Source organism: Nelumbo lutea, chromosome 4 (genome assembly GCF_056320005.1).
Source record: "Nelumbo lutea isolate HS-2025 chromosome 4, American lotus-T2T, whole genome shotgun sequence".
NCBI classification, from domain to species: Eukaryota; Viridiplantae; Streptophyta; class Magnoliopsida; order Proteales; family Nelumbonaceae; genus Nelumbo; species Nelumbo lutea.
The window spans coordinates 8,737,419-8,760,909 of record NC_142687.1 but is presented as its reverse complement, the minus strand read 5'-3'; the positions used below and the strand labels follow the sequence as shown (position 1 = coordinate 8,760,909).

The window sequence follows — 23,491 nt, the reverse complement described above, 5'->3', positions numbered from 1 at the left end:
GAGAGGGTCAAGAGAGGAAAAGGTTTGAGCTTTTCTAATTAATTTGTTAGGAACAACTGCAACAATGCATCGGCAAATTAAGGTATTCATGTGCCCAAAATAAAAGATTTGAATACCATTTTTTATTTATTTAGGGTCAGTTTGGTTTGTCATTGGAATCAAAATCTTTTAAAATTGAAATCGAAATGGTCTTTTTCCATAAACTGTTTGGTTTAGATAGGAATGGAAATGAAAATTGGAATCAGCAGGAATGAGATTTCATTCTTAAGGAAGGAAGAGGAAATGATCATTCCCTCAAATGGGGGGAATAGAAATGGGATTTTAATTCCGTCCAGCCAAACAGTTGGAATTGGAATAGTCCATTCCAATTTTGATTCCAGACTCCTATTCCCATGAATCAAACGTGGGGATTCGGGTGGGAACAAAGTTGGGTGCATGTAACTATCTTAGCCTTACCACGGAGAACCTATGGTTAGATAAATTTGATCTCAGTCTCCATTTTAGGTGGGATATAAAGTGACCATCTCACCTACTGGGTCATCAACATTTCAACAAGATCACTTTAATAATAAGTTATCATTATATTTAATAGTTAGTGATGTATGTTTTTAGTAAATTTCTTTCAACAACACTATTGTCCAATAAATAATTTAGAATTGGATCACTACATTTAATCGAATTCTAGGTTCAGGGTATTTATATGTTTGTGCCCTATATCGTTTCTTAGGCCCCTTATTATATCAGGCATACTGTATTTTTTTTTTGGATTAAAGATATTTATATTATAGAAGAAACAGAAGATACAAAGTCTTATTGGGCAAGCTCTAAAGATAATTACATGGGCTGGATCTTAACCATGTAAGTTTTTCTATATGATATGAATGAAGGATCTTTCTTTGCAAAAAAAAAAAAAAAAAAAAGAAAAGAAAAAAGATTCAGTCCAGCCAAGCCTGAAAAAAGACTCAACTATTAAGGCCTTTAGCTGCTAAGCTATGAGCCACACTATTTGGTGATCTATGAACAAAGGAGAAAACAGCATTGAAGAAAGCATCCCCAACCACTTCAGCATTTCCTTGGTTTATAGCATTCACAAGAAATTGACAATTACTTTGGAGTTTGGATCACAAAAGATAAGACCTACAACCTCAACCTGGGGATAATCTGGAGATTGGAGAATAGCACAAGGATGATCATTTGAATGATCACATTTCCCAACCCAAAATGAGCCACAACCACGTTTCCATATTATGATCATCTGAATTGAATTGATTTGACTGGAACCACGAATAGAAAGGGCTTGCCAAAAAAAACAAGGCTGCCATCCTTGTGGGGAAGTCAGGCAGCCACTGACGTCTGCCTCAGTTTTAGAATTGCACAATCTCTTAGTCCTAGCTGCAAAAATAACTAGATTTAACAGAAAAAAAAAAAAAAAAACACAATTTCACCAATATGATTAATATGAAGAATTATAATATTAACTTGAAATTGATCCAATTTTTAATCGGATTTTATTATCCCATCCGAAAATTCGAATTCGAATTCGGATCGGATCATGATCCGGTCTATTTACACCGCTGCTAGCCTACCAGTAGGTTACGTATTTTCGACGGTCCAACCGCTGATTCTGGAGGAGAAACCCCGCCATTATTCGTTCCCACTGGACTGAACTCCGAGGAATCCTAGAACCTGGTAGTAGCACCGGTAGGACGGTAGACCGGAGAGCCTTTCTTCACTCTCTTGAGACCGGGGGCGGAGGGGCCGAGGGGGAAGGAGCCGCGGTCCGCCGGACGGAGAGCAGAAACTCGAGTAACCACCAAAGGCAAACAAAAATCAACTCCTGAAGGCCAAGCCCCGAGGATGGAGATCGGGAAACGGAAGCGGGAGAGGAGGAGGCGACGGAGAGCCCGAAAATCTTCCCGCCAACACAACCAGAAGAGGAAGAAGGAGGAGGAAGTGGCTCACTTAGAAGCCCAAGAGGAAAATTCCGCTATTGAACCCGAATCGAAACGGCGGAAAACCCACACAATAGGGCATTCCAACGCCTCCAGCTTTCTCGACAAGGTCGTCTCTCTCTTTCTGTGTGTGTGTGCGTGTGTGCGTGTGTTGGGGCGATTTTATAATGGTTATGGGTAATGCACAGATGCGAGCTAGGTTGTCAGGAGGTCATTTCAGGATGTTAAATGAGAAGCTGTACACTTATAGGTATAAAAACTTCACCGTTTGTTTTAGGTTTTCTGATTCATGTCCCTATAGTCTATATTTACTTTATATTTTTTAAGTTTCTCATACTGGTAATCTTCATTGGGGTTAATTTGAACGAGAATTTCAATCTAGTTGGGAATAGAACCTTATTAATGGTACTCGTGGTTTTGATTTCTTTCCCCCAGCGGAGACGAGGCTCTTAAATTTTTTCAAGAGGATCCTGCGCTATTTGATGTTGTAAGATCTTGTTCTCCATAAATAATTTATTTACGCTTTCTGCTTTTCTTGCTTTGGTTCAAATACTAAGATGAATACATGTGTCGTAGATCAAGTATGTGAATGCAGAATCCTGAATTATGGTTTATAACATCCTTTTTTTTATGGGTAATTAACATACTGTTTCATTATGAACTCATACTTTGCTAACTACTCGGATATATGCTACTTAAAAAATAAGCTATTCGTTTGGGACCTGCAAGCCTGCAACCTGTTTTGTTTACTTTATTGGAATAACTACAAGTTCAGGCCTCAATGTTGACTTATGCTCTTGAAATAGTTTGAGCTCCTGCTTTTTCTGTTAACGACTGGTGCCTCCCATAATAAAGATAAAAAGAAAGAAATATCATCTTGTTGCATGTACAAAAATGTGTACATCAATGAAGAAAGGTGGTGTCAGCGATCATCTCATTTGTATGATGGACAGGACATTCCTTGGCAAGTGGCTTTGGCACATTGAGACCAATACTGTAGGATTCAGAAGTGAACAATTAGCAGTAAATTTGATTGTTCTGATCTGGACTGTGAATCCTCTGCAGTCATTAATCATTATGTCTAAGGGGACGATTATATTGAAAGGAGTAATGCATATTAGGGACAAATTCTTCATAGCATTCATTCCAGGTGAGATTACTGAGATTACCCATGTACACTTCTGGAGTGACAGCTGGTATATGGCAGATCACTTGCCTCAGTTTATGGTTTATTCAACCTTGCTCTTCTACAGGATGCCACCATAGAAGACCGCTACGAAGTTTGCAGGTTAGGTGGTGTGGTCTTCTTGCTTGCAATGCCATGTGAATGATTGGGAATCTGATTCATGGTAACCATGTTTGAGTAGTTAACCAGAACTAGAGTTAGATGGGGAGGGGAAGATACTAGGCTGTGGAATGCAACAACAATGGAGCTCTCTTCATGGTCATCTTTTTATTCTCACCTAGGCCAGCTTATTGTATGGAATAGACTGTTGGGTAGTTAAGAAACAGCATCTCCAAAAAATGAATATGGCAAAAACGCATTTCTAACTAGAAAGGAAAAAGTTAGAAATGAAGTCATACAAAGGAACCTAGGAGGTGGTTGTAATACCAAGACCCATATGTAATGACTTCAAACTCTTTTTTTTTTTTCTTTTTGAAAGTAAATTTCTGTTGCTAATCAAAAAAAGAAGGAACCTTGGAGTAGCTCCAATGGTAAACTTCTGTTGCTGATTAAGAAAAGGGTACCTAAGAGTAGCTCCAATAGAGTATAAAATGAGAGTAGATTGAGATGGTTTGGTCACGCGCATGGAAAACTATATACAGCACCTGTTCAAAAAAGTGATCAGTTATAAGTTGAAAGGACTAGAAGAGCTAGGAGCAAACTGAAAAGGACTTGGGTGCAAGTAATAAGAAATTATTTAAGCACCCATAATTTAACAATGGATATGGCACTGAACAGAATGGAATGGCAAAACAGGATTCATGTAGATGACCCCATGATCTCTAGGGGGAGAGTTATTGTCTTTTTTGTTTTTTTTTTATCAATAACCACAGAATTCATTAATATTGGAAAAAAGTTACAGGGAAGAGGAGCTAAAGAATCTTAACTCCCCAGAACAGAAATACATCTAAATTAAACACTCAAAACCTTACAATTGAGCCCAAAACCCAGAATTTCTAAAAATTCCTTGTCTAGCCAATCCATCAGCAAAGGAATTAGCATTTCTTTTAACCCAAGTACATAGGACTTCCATATCCTTAATCAGCCACTTGAATTTTTTTTTCTCATTGTTGTTGCTCCACATCTTGGAAGTGTTTTCTTTCAGCCAATCCACAACAACAGCAGAATCTCCTTCTATAATCAATTTCTTAATTTTAATTTCTTTGGCTCTTTGCACCCCTTCCAGCATTGTTAGCACCTCAGCCCTCAAGGAGTCTCCCACTCCAATTGGACTAGAGAACAAAACTATTACATTACCTCTCTCATCCCTGAGGACCCCCTCCCCCCCAATACACAAAGGCCCTGAATTCCCCATGCTACTGCCATCAAAATTTAGTTTGATAAACCCAATAGGTGGAGGGTTCCACATGAGATTCAAATTCTTCTTCCTTGTAACTGAGCTAGCAACTTCTTTCCACTTTCTTAGCAAATTGTTTGTTGAAAAATCTGTAAACTCCTTCATTGTCTTCAGCTAGTGTATTACTCTTATATGAATCAATTCTACCATATTTTCCAAGCCTCTCTCCTTTTCCAAGAAGATTCTTGCATTTTTTCCTCCCATAATGTCCAACAAGCAATAGCTCTCATTCATCTCCACATAATTCTTGATCTTTTCGTTGAGAATTCAATAGGTGAAGAGGAAAATAAGCTTTGCGGGCTAGTTGGAGGTGTCCACTTGCACCCAAATAAAGAAGCAAACCAATCCCAAATATTTTTTGCCAAAACACAAGATATTATTAAGTGGTACCCAGACTCACCAGTAGCTTTGCATAAAACACAACAGTGTGGAGATAAACAGCTATTGGGTCTTTTTCTTTGAAGTAGGTCACCTGTGTTGATTCTTTCAAGGAAAACTTCCCAACAAAAGCTCCCAACCCTCGGAGGTATAGGTGTACACCACATTTCCTTGACAGGGAATGATAGTCCAATAGGAATTTCTAGTTGTATCAGGGCTTTAAAGAAGCATGCACAAGTAAAGGATCCAGAGGGAGACAAAGACCAGATCTTACTATCTGTCTTTGTGGGTTCCAAGAAAACCCATCAAGAATGGACAAAAGAGAAGAAACATTATCCAGTTTTGTGTCCCTGAGTGCTCTTCTCAAACCCAAGTTCCAACCAAACCCGAAATTTGAGTTTGAGGAAACGAGGAAATTGGTAATTGGTTCATTTTTTATGGTGGAGATTGCAAATAGAGTCAGAAATTGTTCTTTCAAAGGGGTCTCCCCAACCCAAACATGTTCCCAGAACTTTATGAGATTACTTGAGTGTAAATCATACCCAATCCAAGGAGAGAAGAGAGGCAAAATATCTTGAATGGATTTCCATGGTGACGCTCTTGTAGCCATAGCCAGAATCCTAGAGTCCCAACCATTCTCTGCAAGCCCGTGAATACTACAAATTATCTTAGTCCACAGTTTCTCTCTCTCCAAAGAAAACCTCTACAGTCATTCCCCTAGCAAAGCCAAATTCCTCTTCCTTATATTCCCAATGCCTAGCCCTCCATTCTGCTTATTCCTACACACCATTTGTCATCTAACCCTATGATCCTTTTTTTCCTCTCCCGGCTACCACAAGAAGTCCCTCATTATTTTTTCCAACTTGCCAGCCACCCCTACGGGCACCTTAAAGACTGAAAGGTAATAGATGGGAACATTTTTTAGGGTGGAGATTGCAAATAGAGTCAGAAATTGTTCTTTCAAAGGTATCTCCCCAACCCAAACATGTTCCCAGAACTTTATGAGATTACCTGAGTGTAAATCATACCCAATCCAAGGAGAGAAGAGAGGCAAAATATCTTGAATGGATTTCCATGGTGATGCTCTTGTAGCCATAGCCAGAATCCTAGAGTCCCAACCATTCTCTGCAAGCCCGTGAATACTACAAATTATCTTAGTCCACAGTTTCTCCCTCTAAAAAGAAAACCTCCACAACCATTTCCCTAGCAAAGCCAAATTCCTCTTCCTTATATTCTCAATGCCTAGCCCTCCATTCTGCTTATTCCTACACACCATCTCCCATCTAACCCTATGATCCTTTTTTTCCTCTCCCGGCTACCACAAGAAGTCCCTCATTAATTTTTCCAACTTGCTAGCCACCCCTACGGGCACCTTAAAGACTGAAAGGTAATAGATGGGCAGATTAGCTAGGGTAGACCTGATTAAGGTAATTCTTCCCCCAAGAGATAGGTAGTTTTTCTTCCAAGAAGCAAGTCTCTTTTCAAACCTCTCCACTATAGGAGTCCAAAAACTTTATTTCTGAGGATTATCTCCTAGAGGAAGACCGAGGTAAATCAAAGGCCAATTCAATACTCCACACCCCAAAACATTTGCACATTCAAGGATCTCACTTCCCCCATATTCGCACCTACAACACTTTTATCAAAGTTAACTTTCAGGTTGGACATTTGCTCAAATAGTTGCACTGTAAGTTTCATATTCCTAATCCAATTCATGTTCCCCTCCGCCCCCTTACAAAACAAAATCGTATCATCTGCAAACTGCAAGTGTGTTAATGGTATACTTTCCCTGCCAACTCTCCATCCCTTAAATAGCCCTCTAGAGTTTTGTCTTAGAGATTAAACTCCCTAATACTTCAGCAACCAAGGTGAACAAAAAAGGAAAAAGGGGGTCTCCTTGTCTTATTTCCCTCAATGCTGGGAAGAAATCTACTACCGCTCCGTTCACCAAAATAGAGTAGTGGCAAGACCGAATACACCCCGACGCCCATCTACGCCATCTATCTCCGAACTCAAAATTAGTCATCACCTCCAACTAAAATGACCAATTTACCAAGTCATAAGCTTTTTCCAAGTCTAGCTTACAAACCACCCCCTTCTTCTTAGATCTCTTGAAATCCTCCACATTCTCATTCACTATGAGAATTTGATCAGTGATTTGCCTACCCCTCACAAAAGCTCATTGATTATTTGAAATGATGGTATTGAGCACCTGTCTAATCTTGACGGACAAAACCTTTGCAATGATCTTATATAGACTGTTCACTAGGCTAATAGGTCTATAATCCCTTGGATGTGTTGCCTCTCTCTTCTTGGGAACCAAAGCAATAAATGTGGAATTCAACCCTGGGTTAATCACTCCTCTTTTGTGGAACTCTTCAAAGACCATCATAAGCTCTTCCCTCAAAACCTCCCAACAATCCTGGTAGAATACCATCGTAAAACAATCTGGGCCCAGAGCTTTTGATCTATCCATGGAGAATACTGCCTCCTTAACCTCCTCCACCTCAAATTTTCTCTCCAACCACTCCCTATCTTCTGATCTCAGCCTTGGCCAATCCATCCCCTATTACTTAAGGGTTTTCTGTATATAGCCCTAAAGTGGTTAGCAAACTCCCTAGCAATCTCTCCCTGATCAGATAAGGTTATCCCCTCTATTTCCAAGTTTGAAATAAAATTCTTCCTTCTTCTCCCACTTGCCAAGCAATGAAAAAATTCTGTATTCCTGTCCCCCTCCTTCAACCACCTACACCTTGACTTATGTTTCCAACTGATTTCTTCCTTAAACAATTCATCCTCCAATTGTTTCCGTAGATTCCACCTCTGTTCTTTGTCCTCTTGTGTTAAATCTCCCCTCCCCTCCTTCCCATCCAGCTCTACCAATTGATCAATTACAGTTTGCTCTCTTTCTTCCAACCTCCCAAATTCTAAGTTGTTCCATTCCTTGATTTTACCGTTCAATAGTTGTAATTTGTTATGGAACCTCATTCCCTTCCATTCTACTTCAGGGTCACTCTCTAACCACCACTCCTTGATTTTATTTATAAAACCTGGGTGAAGTAGCCACATGTTCTCAAATCTGAACGGGGCAAGCCCTGTGCTTCCTATCTCTTCCACACCAATCATGATAGGCCAATGGTCTGAAGTTACTCTTGGAAGTGCTCTAGAGGCCAAGCTACCCTAATGTTCCTCCCAATTCATCGAAAAAAGAAACCTGTCCAACTTAGAGCAAATGGGATTCACTTGTTAATTGGACCAAGTGTAACTACTGTAGGCCAATGAAATCTCTTCAAGTTCAATGCTTTCCACAAATTGATTAAACTTCCTCATGCTCGTGGTCACCCTCTATCTAAGATTATTTGTTTCTTCCAAAAACCTAATTACATTGAAATTGCCTCCTAAACACCGCAGTCCATCCCATAATCCCTTTACATCCCCCAATTCTTCCCATAGATTCCTCCTCTCTCTATAATCATTAGGTCCATAGACATTTGTTAACACCAGTAGAAGATCAAGATTGTAATCAGTCTTGAATCCTAAAAGGTTTTAGGTTTGCAAAACAGAAGAGAAAGTGAGAGAAAGGAGAGATAATAGAAGAGAAACAAGAGAACACAAGTTGTTGAAAGGAGGGACAGATTCTTACTGATCTGCCGCCGCCACTCTCTTAATATTTATAGGTTATGTTTAGTACATAATGGAAATGACACATCTGCCCTTGGTACTTACATAATAAATAAAGTAAATAAAAACTGAAATAAATAACAACTGAATTAACAAACTGACTCAAACTGACACTATTATAACTGAAACAAATAACTACACTGTTGTCCTACGAACACAGTGGGGACCACTGCAGTGGGGCCCACATCAGTGTTCTCTACACTCCCCCTCAAGTTGGGAGTAGATATCTATCATGCCCAACTTGGATAGGTCTGTCTCTAACTTCTTCCTTGGTACAGCCTTGGTGAGGATATCCGCGAGCTGCATATTAGATGTGATGTACGGAAGACACTTCTTGTGATGTGACCCTTTCTCGCACAAAATGTCGATCAACTTCGATATGTTTAGTTCTGTCATGTCGCACTGGGTTGTGGGCTATATTAATGGTTGCTTGATTATCACAATACAACATTAAGGGCTTTTCATAGTCAATACCCAACTCTTCAAGTAGTGATCTCAGCCATAAGATTTCAGCCACTCCATTAGCCATTGACCTGTATTCCGCTTCAGCACTGGAGCGGGAAACAACACTCTGCTTCTTATTCCTCCAAGAGACAAGGTTACCTCCCACCAGGGCACAATATCCAGAGGTAGACCTTCTGTCATCAACACTTCCAGCCCAATCGGCATCTGTATAGACTTCCACCCTCATGTGATTATTGTTCTTGAGCAATATACCTCTACCCGGGCATCTCTTCAAATATGCTAATATTCTCTCTGCCGCAAGAAGATGAAGGTTCTAGGGGAGTGCATGTACTGGCTAACAACACTAACTGCATAGCTGATATCCAGCCGAGTGAGGCAGAGATATAGAAGCTTTCCAACCAACCGTTGGAACATAACTTTGTCTTCAAGAGGCTCCCCACCCTCTGCACTAATCTTGTGATTTTGTTCAATGAGTGTATCGGCCGGCTTAACACCCAACTTTCCAATTTCCGCCAACAGATCTAGAACATATTTTCTCTGAGAGATAAAAATCTCCTGTTTTGATCTAGCAACCTCAATACCCAAAAAGTGCCATAGTGCACCAAGATCTTTCACATCAAACTCTTGATGAAGGAGCTGTTTGAGGGACTCAATCTCATGATTGTCATTTCCTGTCATCACAATTTTATCAACATATACTGCTATTGTGTCAGAGAGGACTCCACCCGTGAATAGTGTATGATCTGATTGGGCCTGTACATAACCAAACCTTCCAAGGGCTAATCTGAACCTATCAAACCAGGCTCTAGGTGATTGCTTCAAACCATACAATGCCTTGTTCAGTCGGCAAACCTTCTTACCTGTCTCTGTATCATAGAATCCAGGAGGCAACTGCATGTAAACCTCTTCTTGTAAGTCTCCATTCAAAAAGGCATTTTTAACATCCATCTGAAACAGGGGCCAAGAATGATTTGCTGCAAGGGATAACAAAACTCGAATGGTGGTCATCTTGGCTACTGGGGCAAAGGTCTCCAAGTAGTCTATACCATAAGTCTGAGTGAACCCCTTTGCAACCAGCCGGGCTTTGTACCTTTCTATAGAGCCATCAGCATTATGCTTCACAGTGAACACCCATCTGCATCCCACCGGTTTCTTTCTTTTTGGTGGGTCAACCAGTGCCCAAGTATTATTCTTCAACAGGGCATCCATTTCGACTTGCATTGCATCTTTCCATTCTAGAACTGATAAGGCTTTTTGCACTGTTCTTGGAATAGGGACATCGGCAATGGAAGTGAGATAGGACCGGTAAGATGGTGATAGACGGTCATAGGATAAGAACTGTGAGATGTTGTGAGCTGTAGAAGTGGTGCAATGTCGTTTCCCTTTGCGAATGGCAATAGGGAGATCAAGGTCATCCACAAGAGGGGAAGTGGCAACAGTGACAGGCATCTCAGTAGGCTCTAGATCTGAAGGCGCAGAAGGAACTGGAACTGGCCGGGACTGCCGAAAACTAGGATCAACCTGCCTGCATCGCCTGATAGACTCTCAACTCCGGTTCCCTCTGACCACCCTCACCACTACAACCTTCATTACCTAGTGGAATAGGTAAAGGAACAGCCCCACTTTCACTCTCACTGCTCTCCCCCTGAGGAAAGAAACTCAAAACAGCCCCACTCTCACTGCTCTCCCCCTGAGGAGAAACCCTAGGATAATAGGGTGTCTCCTCAAAGAAGGTGACATCCATGGAGACAAACCGTTTCCCTGAAACCGGATCATAGCAGCAATAATCCTTTTGAGTTTGTGCATAACCAAGGAAAATGCATTTGGAGGCCTTAGGTTCAAACTTGGAATGATGGGGCTCGAGAAGCTGAATGAAATAGGTACAACCAAAGGTTTTAAGGGGAACAATGAACAACTCCTCGTCTGGGTATAGAAGGGAAAAGGGGGTTCTCATATCAAGGACCCGGGAAGGAACTCAATCAATGAGATAAACTGTCGTGAGGATAGCATCACCCCAAAAGCGAATAGGTACATTGGAGGAAAACATAATGCTTCTAGCCACCTCCAAGATATGCCTATTCTTCCTTTCGGCAACACCGTTCTGCTTTGGTGTATAAGGGCAAGTGCTCTGGTGAATAACTCCATGGCTAAGAAGGTAGGAGGTCAATGACTGAGCAAAGTATTCCTTTGCATTATCAGATCTAAGGACTTTGATTTTGGTTTCAAACTAAGTGAGAACCATCTGATGGAAGTTTTGGGTCAGAGCAAGAACCTCATCCTGAGAACGCATAAGATAGACCCAAGAAAACCGGGTATGGTCATCAACAAACAGTAGAAAATATCTGTACCCACCCATAGAAGAGATATGATATGGCCCCCAAACATCAGTATGCACAATATCAAAAGAGGAATTACTCATTTTATTACTTAAAGAATAAGAAGTTCTACAATGTTTGGCAAACTCACAACTCTCACACCTCAACTTTGATAATTCAACAGACTCAAATAAAGCAGGAAACAGACTCTTCAAAGACTTAAAAGACAAATGACCTAATTGGTTATGCCAAAGCATAACCGAACTCACAGATTGAGAAACAAAAGACTTCTTATCCACTGACGAGAACTCTCTCCAAGCAGATAGATCCTGTTCGTCTCATGGCCAGTCCCAATCACCTTTCTCGTCTCCAAATCCTGAAAAACACATCGGTCAGGGAAAAATGTTACTAAACAGTTCATGTGTTTGGTAATACTACTAACTGAAAGCAGGTTAGTATCAAACTTAGGAACATGCAAGACAGAAGATAAAGAGATAGTATCCGATAGCTTGATGTCCCCCTTGTCCGAAATGGGAACAAGAGAGCCATCAGCAATGGATACTCTATCTCGGCCAGAGGACAAGTGATAAGAAGTGAACAAAGATAGCAAGCTAGTCATATGGTTAGATGCACCTGAATCTATTACCCAACAGTGATTATTATTACCTGGAGCTGAAGCATGGTAAGCTGAGGCTCGAGTACCTGAATGTGCAAATGCATATGTGGCAGGAGCTGATGGTGACTGAGATGGCTGAGCTGAACTCCCAACTTTCTTTTCCAACTGTATGAGGGCAGCCCAAACAACAGCTAAAGTCTCTAGGGATGTGCTTGATGAGAATGTTGAATCAGTGTTCACTGCCATATGAGCATTACCCTTCTTATTTCTTAGTTTTGTTGGGACCAAGTGAGGATGTAGTTTCAACAAGTATCTTTTGTGTGCTTGGGTTTCTTGCAATGTTCACATACCAGATCCCGTTTATCTTCCTTCTTCCGGTCCCTTTCTGAGTCACCCCCTGGCTTGGGTTTAATAGCTATCAAGGCTGGGAAAGAGGGTTGAGGCTGCATCATGACTTTCCTCCTGGTCTCTTCACTATGCACCAAGGAGTATGCTTGAGAAAGAGTCACACTATCTCTTGTCAATATCTGTTGTCGCACAATGTCATATTCTGAATTCAAACCAGCCAGAAACTCAAATACCCTATTCGTCTCGACTTGCTTTTTGTGAGTCTGTGCATCTTTGGGACTCTCCCACTCAAGGGTCTCTAGATGGTCAATCTCATGCCACAAGGATTTCGAGGTAGAGAAGTAGACAGAAACTGGCTTCTCTCCTTGTTTAAGGTTGTTCACCTCACACTTCAGTTCATAGGCTCTGGCAACATTAAGGGGTTGGGAATATGTTTCTTTCACAACATCCCATATCTCTTTGGTTGTCTTTGCCCACAAGTAATTGCGGTTGATATGTGGCTGCACAGAATTACACAGTCATGCCATAACTAAATAGTTCTTTTGAACCCACTTGGTGTATGATGGGTCCTCCTTGGAAGGTTCTTTCACAACTCACAAGAGGTAACCCAATTTTTCCTTTCCTCCAATAGCCATCATGGCTGATTGCGCCCACTCCAAATAATTTGACCTATCAAATCTCATAGTTGTAATCTGAAACCCGGTTTCAGATACACTACCATAACTGTGGTTTCCAAAACTACTTTCTCCCTGACCCTTAAACTCCATCTTTGATCAAGATTCAATAGCTACAAACTGTTAGAGCAATTATACCAGAAAACAGAGTTAAGTCTGAAATTTGATCCAAAACCAACACAAATTTGATCTGATCTGAAATTTAATCTGATCCGATCTGAAACCAACCCAAATCTGATCTGAAATCAATCGCCTATCACAGTATATGCAAGAAATCAACTCAAATCTGATCTGAAATCAATCGCCATGCACAATACCAGGCAACCTATCAATCTAAGATGCTATTTTTGAAATCACTACTGTGGGGCCCACTGTTGTGAGAGCAAAAATAGGGTTTCAACTGTAGGTCTGAAGTAAGTGCTCAGCTGCACTCTCCAAGCAGTCTGCACAAGTGGGACTTGTCGTAGGGCAATATGAAACCCTAAAAACTAATCACCTTTGAAGAGGGGGGTTCGGCCCAACAGTTAAACTCTAGAAACAAACTTGAACACAGTTCGACCTCTCTTTCTAGATAGGTCCAACCTATCTCGACTGATTGCAGTCTCTGAAACTCAGTAAAAAAAACTTACTTATGTACTTCGGTTTACTGTCTTCTAGGGTTACCTGAACCCTAATCTTCGCTGCCTCTTCCTGATTACCAACTCTTTGCAAGCCGCGGCAAGTCTTCAACTGCTGCAAACTTCTCCTGGTAATCTCCAAGATTCAGCCACCGAAAAACTTCTTCAAAGCTTCCAGCCCTAGCTAGTCCTCATGTGGTCAGCTGGACTAGACACACATGAGAAGCCCTAGATAGGCTCTGATACCAAGTAGAAGATCAAGACTGTAATCAGTCTTGAATCCTAAAAGGTTTTAGGTTTGCAAAACAGAAGAGAAAGTGAGAGAAAGGAGAGAGAATAGAAGAGAAACAAGATAACACAAGTTGTTGAAAGGAGGGACAGATTCTTACTGATCTGCCGCCGCCACTCTCTTAATATTTATAGGTTATGTTTAGTACATAATGGAAATGACGCATCTGCCCTTGGTACTTACATAATAAATAAAAAAAATAAAAACTGAAATAAATAACAACTGAATTAACAAACTGACTCAAACTGACAATATTATAACTGAAACAAATAACTAGACTGCTGTCCTACGAACACAATGGGGACCACTGCAGTGGGGCCCACATCAGTGTTCTCTACAACACCCATTCAAAGCCATCCTCCACCTGCTTAAATTTCAACTAAACTGAGAATTGGCCTATTAATTCCTCCATTGCTATACACACCTCATTCTTCCATAAAGTTATTATTCCCCCAGCAGATCCCCATGAAGGTGCAGTAGCCCAACTAACTCCCCTAGCTCTCCATATACTCCTAACCTACCTAGCATCAAAATCTGCTCTTTTGGACTCCTGAATCATAATTATATCCGGGTTAATCTTTTTGATTGCCTCTTTAATTACTGCCCTCTTCCTAGCACTATCCAACCCTCTAACATTCCAGCCGACAATTTTCATTTTACTGTCTTATTTTTCCCCTCAAACCCATAGACTCATTACTTTACCCCCTTCCTCCTATTCCCCTTGATACCAGCATTCTTATCTCCTCCAATATCTCTCATCAATCTTTCAACCTCATTCAGTTTTCTCTTCCTCACCTTACCCCCCTCCTTTTGCAGAAAAAATTTGAGATTATTTGGGTCTTTTAATTTGCACCCCAGTTTCCCCACAAAGGCTGCCACAATATCCTCACTATTCACCTCCATAGATTCTTGCTCTTCAGAGCCCCCATCCTTACTTATTTCTTCACCTCCTCTTACCCCGTAATCTCATTTCCTATACTTAAATCTTCTGTCCTCTCCTTTTGTGTGTTATTTTCCCCAAGTTCATCCACTTACCTCCTAAAAATTTCCCAAAGTCTTGTATCTCTATCTCTACCTTCCTCTTCCCCTTCACCTTTACCCTCACCACTTCTAATCCTCTCCTTTGTTTCATCTTCTCCACCACGGGCTTCATCCTCTGGAACAGGAATGGGATCTGGCTCAGTAGGCAACAGATAATCATTAGTAACACAAAACGAATGGACGTAGATTCCTGAGTTTTGCTTAAGTCGAGGAGGGTTACAGGGTCTGAAATTGGAATCCGGCACTCCCTGTATTGCTTTGTGAGTGTGTCCTAAATCCTCGAGATGGAACTGAGCTGGTAAATTTCCTTTTGGTTGTAACTCACAGGGACTACTCTTTGTACCCAACTGTTTATTCCTTGCTGAAGCATTCCTGTTTTGCCACTGAGAAGCCTCAAGTCCTTCCTTACAAACATCCTGCCTAGCAAACTGGTTCGGCAAAGGAGCTTCTGTCTTTGAGAGCAGATTTCCTTCCCCTTGCATTTGATTGCACTCTGCTATATTGACCTCCTCTCCTCCTACAATTCGGGACTTCACACCAAAGAGAACTTCATTTCCAGCTTCTTCCAAAAAGAGGCGCCCTAGGTTTAGTGTGTCTTCCACTTCTTCTAGCTGCCAGGTCTCTTCAGTTACACTGTCTAGACTGGTAGAACCATCCGAATCATCTTCTTTGTCAACCCCCTCCACGCTGCAAGCCACCCAATCAATTTCCGCTACCTTCCCGGCAATCGCACTAGATTGAGCACTGGAGCTCGCCATCTTAAGACGGAATGCTCCGTACCTTGCGAATCTTCATCTGAGCGTGCAACCCACTTCAACTGGCGTCTGGGGCCAATCTGCAACGCCTGGTCGAAACCAGCCCTAACAGGCTTTGGTGGAGAAGAAGCTAGACTAGCCTTTCGGTCTAGTGTCGTACGAAATCTGCCCCTACCCACGTGATCACTTAAATAATCATGTGGGCCGGCTAATGCCTTCAACAATGAACCGGGCCTAATCTGGTTTGGTTCAGACTCACCCTTGCGCCCCTTAATACTGACCGGCCCACCCCTTCTTTTGGCCACGTCAGCATACGAAGCCCAGCCCACCTTCTCACCTGTTAATTTGAAAATTTTTGAAAGTTTTTCCTTAATAATTACTTGATGCTTGGTTTTCCTCTGCTAGCTTTTCAGCTTCCCCAGAGGGACTTCTCTGCGCGCCCCTGTTGTTCACTACCGAGTGTGCGCCATGTGTATACCCGCCTTCCATGTCAGTATCTTCAACCTTGGAACCTCTTCCCTAAAGAGACGCTTCCACTTCCGAAACTAGCCATACACGATACCAGCAACCTTTTGAAAGCACTTCAACCGATCTGGGCATCATTTCTGGTTTCACTCCTGCAACCTTGACCTCGGCAGCGACAAGATCTTGAAGATTAAACTCCATCACAGTTCCTCCCAGCATCGTAACTAGTTTCTCCAAGTTTGGCTCGCTCCACAAGTGAAACGGAAGGCCAAATAGCTTAAGTGTAAAACTTCCCGAGTGCCGTTCCAGTTCGTTACAGAGCGGTTTCCACTTCTGGAGCTGAAACAAACCCAGTTCGGATTCAAAGGTAGTGAAGCCCTATTCTTCTTCATCAACATCGATTAATGCTTTCCTATCAGAGAATGGCTTCAAAGCTATATTAGCCGAAGTGCCTACGTTACATGCCCCTGTATCCAGCAAATTCCTCCAGTTCTTCACCTCTTTAGTAGCTGTTATTACCATTCTCCTCTCCCAAACAGTTTTCTCCGCCTCAATTTGGAATCTCTTAACCTCCACCAGAGGATGATCTCTGTTTTGGAACTTCTTGCACTTCCTCACTTCTGTCCGCTGCTATCTGGGTCATGGGCTTATGCTCACTGGACACCTCCATGTTTGCATCCCGCACCTTTATCAGTCCACCAGCAGTATGTAATAGAAATTTCTGTAAATTATTTGCAACCTCCAACCAGCCCTGTCCCTCCTTCCCTTCCAGAAAACACACCAACTGCCTTCTATTATCAAATAACTCAGTGACACTAATGAACCAGCCTTTTCCATTCCTTCTCAGTTCTTCAAATCTCTTCCTATGAATTTCTAATGAGTTCCTCCAACCTTCTTTCCTTACAGAAAATGTAACTCCATCGATAAACCTTTCAACCACAGTACTGCTGCATCGGTTAGAATTACTGTGGCCCTTCTATCTTCTCTAATTTTCAGCTGGTTTCTACCTCCAGCCCTTCCAAGATCAAGCAAAAATCGCTTGGCCTCTACCTTCAACTCAGTTTTCCACCTGTTCACCTTCTGAAACAATCCTACACTTCGGCCTCTCTCCATCTCCGTCCTCCAGGACTCGCTCCCTCTCCCGTGTGCTGGCCGTCAGAGGGCTTTGAATCGTTTTCCAATGATGCACCCTTAGATTTCAATCCCATAACCTTTTACCTTTCCCGAATATCTAACAACCCAGAGATCTGATAGAGAACAAAGATCAGGAAATTAAGTTAAGTAAAATGGGGTTTAGGACTTGCCAAGACTTTGCGACTGCAGAGAAACGATAAAACTAGGGTTAGGGTTTCACAGATGCAGAATGGGGGAGAGTTATTGTCTTAAAGGGAATTCGGGCAATACCCAGAGATATCCACATTGTCATATACTTATGGCCTATAAGGTGGGGTTCAGTGGTTAGGCAGTACACTTTGGAACCTGCTACCCTATGTTCTTTGTTGGAGTTTGTAGAAGGAGTGAAATGGTTGCATCTTGATCAAAAGGAGCTAATTTTGTAGATGCTCATTGGCATAATTGAAAGGACTCTACCTCAGTCATGTTGAATTCTAAAAGAAAAAATTGAGGGCTTCTCTTCTAAATATTTATTTATTTCTGTGATTCATAGCTGGATATAGTTTTTGTATTCTTCTTTTTATGTATAGAAGATTTATGTGTGCATTGATATACATGTAACTCATGATAAGATTTCTTCCCAATAATCATTCTTGATCTTTTTTAACTACGGGCTCTTTGAAAATAGCAAGGGGAGGTTCTTGCAATCTACACAGGACCTGCAGGAATTGGGAATTCTACTAGAACATAAGTATTGGCAGTATTACAGGGTTTGAGGCTAGCAAAATACTCAGAAATTTTCTAGTGCAAGGAGAATCCAAGGTTGTAGGAAGCTGGTGAGGGGGAATAAACAGATTTCTTGACACTATAGACACATCACTAGGGAGGTAAGGCAAGTTAGCTACAGAACTGGTGGTATGTTTCAATTGGGTAGAAAGAACAGAAAACAACATGGAAGACTCAATGGCAAAATTGGGGGTGAATAGGGCACAATTTTATTGAGGAAATATACCACAATATTGTACACTTGGGGTTGTATAGATTATTCTAGTCCAACAACATCTTTGTACATGACATTCTTTTTCAATAATCAATTAAGTTAAAACTTTTAACAATAAAAAAAAATATTTTTTTGTCTATGGAGTGACTTCTCCTTTAGCCTGATATGACCTAGACACCATTTATAAAAAAAAAAAAAAGAAGATAAAAGAAAGAGAGAAGGTAGTTCAGAGCATTGCTGAACTCTTTGGTAAACTATCTTACTGTAACTGGAGTCAGGAAAATTGATAAAAAATATGAACCACTGGAAGGTGTTGACAATTATAGTCGGCTATTTGGAAAAGAAGTTGTGTGTGTGTGTTGTTGTAAGATGGAACTGAAGTACATTATATTGGATATTTTTCTCATTTTCTGTTTATTTCTATTGGTGTGACAACTTGGCTTTTTAGATTTGGTGGCTTCATCTTGGAAAATCCTTCAGGCTGGGTTTCAATCAAGTTAGGAGAACATTAAAAAAAAATAAGAATTTAGCCTTAAAGGTGAATGGGAAATACTGCTGAGTGGCGAGTGCTAAACTTAGTCATTGGGTTGACAGGCATGAGAGTGCTAGTTTGAGAATGAAAATAGCCACTCTGCACCAAGAAAAAAAAAAAAAAAAGCAAAGATTAGGTCTATATTTGATCTACCTCTTCCAAGGCCCCAGCTAAAGGTCCTTTGTCTGCTGTAGTTGTTTTGGAAGTTCACTGTATCATAAGACGTGGGACCACCCCAAATAGTTGTGTTTTTTCCCATCGGCCAACATTTTGTAGATCCCCAAGGTCCCTGATGTACTGAAGTTGGTTCTTTTTTATTCAATTGTCACAGAAACAAGTAAACCCATGATATCACCATTTCTATGCTTTTTTATTGTTGCAGAAACTGAAGTGGGTTCTTATTGATTCAATTGTCACAGAAATGATTAAACCCATGATATCAGCATTTCTGTGAAAAGGGCAGCCCAGTGCACAAGGCTCCCACCAATGTAGGGTCTGGGGAGGGATAGTCAAGTTCCCAATGATAAGGTGCATGATGGGATCAACTAGTTGTTTTTCTTCTCATTGCCAACATTTTATGATTCCCAAGGTCCGTGAAGCTCTGAAGTTGGTGCTTATTAACCCAATTGTAACACAAAGAACAATTAAAGCCATGCTATCACTATTTCTATTGGCTACATCAGTGTTTCCCACCCATCGTTGATCCAGCCAGTTGAACTGTTCAAACCATCACTGGGCCATGATTCTGGGTCTGGTTCTCCCAGAACCTGGTCTTTGGTTAAAAACCACCCGATTCGTGCAGTTGACCCATTCGACCTGGTCGCTGGGGTCATGGGTTGCACAGTCAATGTATGTGCAAGCTTTCGGAGCCCATAACGTTGTGCTCAGATATCCAATTGGGGTGATCTTTCTTTTTAACATTTTTTTAAAATAAAAAAATAAAAATTGAATTAAAAAATAAAAATTAAGCATAAAATAATATTTATGTATACATATATTACATCTAAAAATAATTTTACATTTTTTATTGATAAAATACACGTTTATACACACAGTGTGTTACATGTGCTGATGTGTAATGGCTGACCCGTTCGACCTCGACAATCGAACCAGTAACCTGCGCCTGGAGGCAAATACAGTTCAGCCTCCAGGTCGGTTTTTAAAACATTGGTCTGCATACTTTTTTGCTACTAGTATGAAAGATGTCTTTTTGCATAAATAATCCCAAATGATGATTACCTCACTCTTTATGTAGGTTACCACCTTGCTTTTGCATACTTTTTTTGGTTTGTTTCTATATTGTATTAACTTGATCTCTTAATATGAATGGCTGTACAATAACCTTATGCACCAGTATCATGCAGGATATCAAGAGCAAATGTCACATTGGCCAGAGCAGCCAGTCAATATCATCACTAATTGGCTTAAGGGTCAGAGTCCTTCTTTGACAGTTGCTGATTTTGGCTGTGGTAATAACTTTGAAACTATGAAGAATCATTATTTTACCTTTTTAAACTTACATGTGTTGGAATGGAAATTCACTCATGACATCCATACCTGAATGATTCACACACCGGCTGGTTACATCTTTTGGTTACTGTTTAAATTTGTGTCTTTTGATTGTTCCAGGGGATGGACGCCTTGCAAGAAATGTGAAGAATAAAGTCTTCTCCTTTGATCTTGTGTCAAATGACCCTTCAATAATTGCTTGTGATATGTCAAATGTATGTGCTTTCATTTGAAATCTTTTTAGATTGCTTATTGAATAATGTTTCACATTCAATCAATTGCTGTACATTCAGAAGACAAAAATTAGATATTAGTTCTCCTATTTAGTTTAGTTAATTCTTTTTCTCGTCAGTAGCTTAGGATTTGCAATTCACTCAATATGCCAATTCTTATGTTTATTCCTTAATATTCTTTATTTCTGTGAGATAGTATTAAGGCCCTTCCTTTTAAGACCTTTAGCACGGTCCCCTCCCACTGTTATCAAGTAAAATTATTAGGTCCATCTGACTTATTTACCTACATATAATCAATTTTTTGCAGTGGTTTAGCAAGGATATACTTTAATATGATAGTTTGGTGACCAGGGCTTTGTCACGTGCTTTTTCTATAGATTCTTTTGATATTTACTAGATAGGCCCTGTAAATGCAAGGCATGGACAGAGACTTGGTACTTTAGGGCATGATCCATTTAAAAGTGAAGTTGACAAAAATAGTTCCTTATTTGTTCTTGGTTCTTCTTATTAGAAGGGGATACAATTATAATTAAATGGATTCATTAGACAAAAGGGTATTGAACCAAAACTTAGGTCAATAAGAAGGTACTCGATATTCATTCTTTTTCTACAGGTAACAATGGGCTTCAGGATTTTCTCTTATTTCCATATGAATCTTAAACTGTTTCACCTGCCTTATGAATCTTACAATTTGAACCCTATGGTTCAAGTAGATGGCTCTAATAAAGCCAGGGGGGAAAGACCAAAGAAGCATGGTCTTAAGTTGATGATGTAAGTACTTGTAATTTGACATAAGACATGGCTCTCGATAGAGCACAATGGTGAAATGGGATTCATGTAGCTGACCCTAAATAGACTTGGTTAAGGCTCAATTGAGTTTGGCATAGAAACATTGAACTAAAGTATTCACTGTTGATTGTGTTTCTGGATTTCTGCACTTGGGCTTCTGACATGCATTTTCAAAATTTTTAAATCCGTACACACTTTGGTGCCTATTGATAGATGGTTTACTTTTTAAGAAACATTCATAATCTCTTCTACAAACATGTTCTGTTCTTCACAGACACCCCTTGACTCTTCATCAATTGATGTTGCTGTGTTCTGTCTCTCTCTGATGGGTACCAATTTTCCAAGTTATTTACAGGAAGCACACAGAGTTCTGAAGCCATGGTGTGCACCAGATTGATCTAATGCTTTCTCTTTTTCTCTTTTTTTATTAGATATGTTCTTCTCAAGTTGTCTATACTTTCTAGGTCATGACCAGAGTCTCCCTTTCGTTCTGCAGTGGCTGGCTTTTGATAGCAGAGGTGAAAAGCAGGTTTGATCCAAACAATGGTGGAGCTGACCCTAATGGGTTTTTGAAAGCTGTCTGTGAACTTGGATTTAATTCAGTATCTAAGGTAACAAGGTTATTCATGAACATGATGCTCCAATTTGCAACCGACTAGGCATTCCATTTAGGTGAGGTGCTAATTGGTCCATATTATGTGCAGGATTTCTCAAATAAAATGTTTGTCTTGTTTTTCTTAAAGAAGAAGGTATGACAACCCAGTCTTGTTTCATGTGATGACTATCTATGGTTTTGTATTTGAGATCTCGACTTTTTCATGGAATGGTAGGGATAACTGGAGATGGAATTCACCAAGTCGTTCTAACTTCTAACTCTGTTGCCTTGTTGCAGAAAAAGGCAAGTCCAGAGACAAAAGAAATTGAATGGCCTGAGCTGAAGCCTTGCATATATAAGCGTCGCTGAGGCAGAGTTGTCTACTTATTTCGCTAGGGTGCTGAACAGCTGAAGTAGAAAAAGCCATTCCCATTGCTCCAGGATGCTAACAAACTAATACAGATGCCAGCATGTGGGGCAAGTCCTGCATTTGCAAGCTTAATTCTTATAAAAGCATTGATGATCTATACTTACCTGCCTTTTACTAGCCAGTACTAGAATGATTCATGAGACCATTCCAATTGAAGGTCATTGCCTGAGGTCTGTCGATTATTTCGAAGAACCCGACCTTTTATCTCCTTGTTCATGTATTAAAATTCATTTACCAGGCCAGAAGTGAGTAATCTTTGGAGATGGATATAACCGTGTTCAACGGTTTGTGAGTGGACCAACCAGAAGATATTAAAAATCAGGCTACTTTCTTTTTTTGACCTGGCCGGGCTATATTGGTGATTACCATCTTACATCCCCTGCCTAAAAAATATTTCTCACATTTTTTGGCCTTTTTGGTGAACACTTAAAAAGTGTGTTTTTTTTTTTTTTTTTGGCCGGACTATACTGGTGATTACGATCTTACATCCCCTGCCTAAAAAATGTGTTAAAAAATATTTATCACATTTTTTTGGCCGGACTATACTGTTTAATAAATGGGGCGTAAAACTAAGATCCGTCTAGGAGTCGCTTGTCTTAGCAAAAAAAAAATAACAAACAAACAAATCTAGCAGTCGCTTTGCTTTGAATGGGGGCATTCGCGAATATGCAACTAGTCTCCATATTAATTGATTCCAATCATTTTTGAGAAACGGAAAACATTTGATGTGGCCGATACTCAATTTTCAAATGGCTCCCATTTATTGCATCAGCAAAAGAAATTAATAGTGCCCTCCAAAATAAACAAAAAAGAAGTTAATAGGGCAGCGATGGGAAGGGTTGAATCCGAATTTTGCTTGCTAGAATAAGATTATAAGACAGCGGCTATACTAATAGTATGGATCACTGATTTATTTCTGAGTGTTTATTAGACCGTTTTACACATTGGAGAAATATTCTGCATGAGGGAGATTCAGAACCACTCAAAGTCGAATTCCAAAAACCATATCTAGTTTTAGATGATTTTGAACAATTCAGATCTTAGCAATCACACGTTTGTGTAAACCTAGTTTACCCTTGAAACAATCCACCATTCCACTTGATTCAACAATT

The 23,491-nt window shown here is 40.4% G+C and overlaps 1 protein-coding gene and 1 long non-coding RNA gene across 2 annotated transcripts; one reads left to right on the top strand and one right to left on the bottom strand.

Annotated features, from left to right (window-relative positions):
* The first annotated feature begins 1,476 nt into the window (after positions 1–1,476).
* Positions 1,477–22,714, top strand: LOC148853759 (S-adenosyl-L-methionine-dependent methyltransferases superfamily protein). Its single transcript, XM_088985110.1, has 9 exons — positions 1,477–2,061; positions 2,141–2,202; positions 2,388–2,439; positions 20,178–20,292; positions 20,453–20,547; positions 21,629–21,735; positions 21,851–21,965; positions 22,059–22,103; positions 22,247–22,714. The coding sequence occupies exons 1-9, from the start codon at positions 1,858–1,860 to the stop codon at positions 22,316–22,318; spliced, it is 867 nt and encodes a 288-aa protein (XP_088841236.1). The 5' UTR covers positions 1,477–1,857; the 3' UTR covers positions 22,319–22,714.
* LOC148853760 (uncharacterized) lies at positions 11,458–12,887 on the bottom strand. Its single transcript, XR_016113028.1, has 2 exons — positions 12,040–12,887; positions 11,458–11,749 (listed from the first exon to the last, which is right to left on the bottom strand). It is a non-coding gene; the product is annotated as an uncharacterized LOC148853760 (long non-coding RNA).
* Positions 22,715–23,491: the final 777 nt, after the last annotated feature.

Bases quoted from the DNA above. Each gene is read 5' to 3' on its own strand.
- LOC148853759 (XM_088985110.1), top strand. From the start codon at position 1,858: ATGGAGATCGGGAAACGGAAGCGGGAGAGGAGGAGGCGACGGAGAGCC. The intron at 2,203-2,387 runs GTATAAAAACTT...TCTTTCCCCCAG, and splicing joins GAGAAGCTGTACACTTATAG to CGGAGACGAGGCTCTTAAAT. The intron at 20,293-20,452 runs GTAATAACTTTG...TGATTGTTCCAG, and splicing joins AGTTGCTGATTTTGGCTGTG to GGGATGGACGCCTTGCAAGA.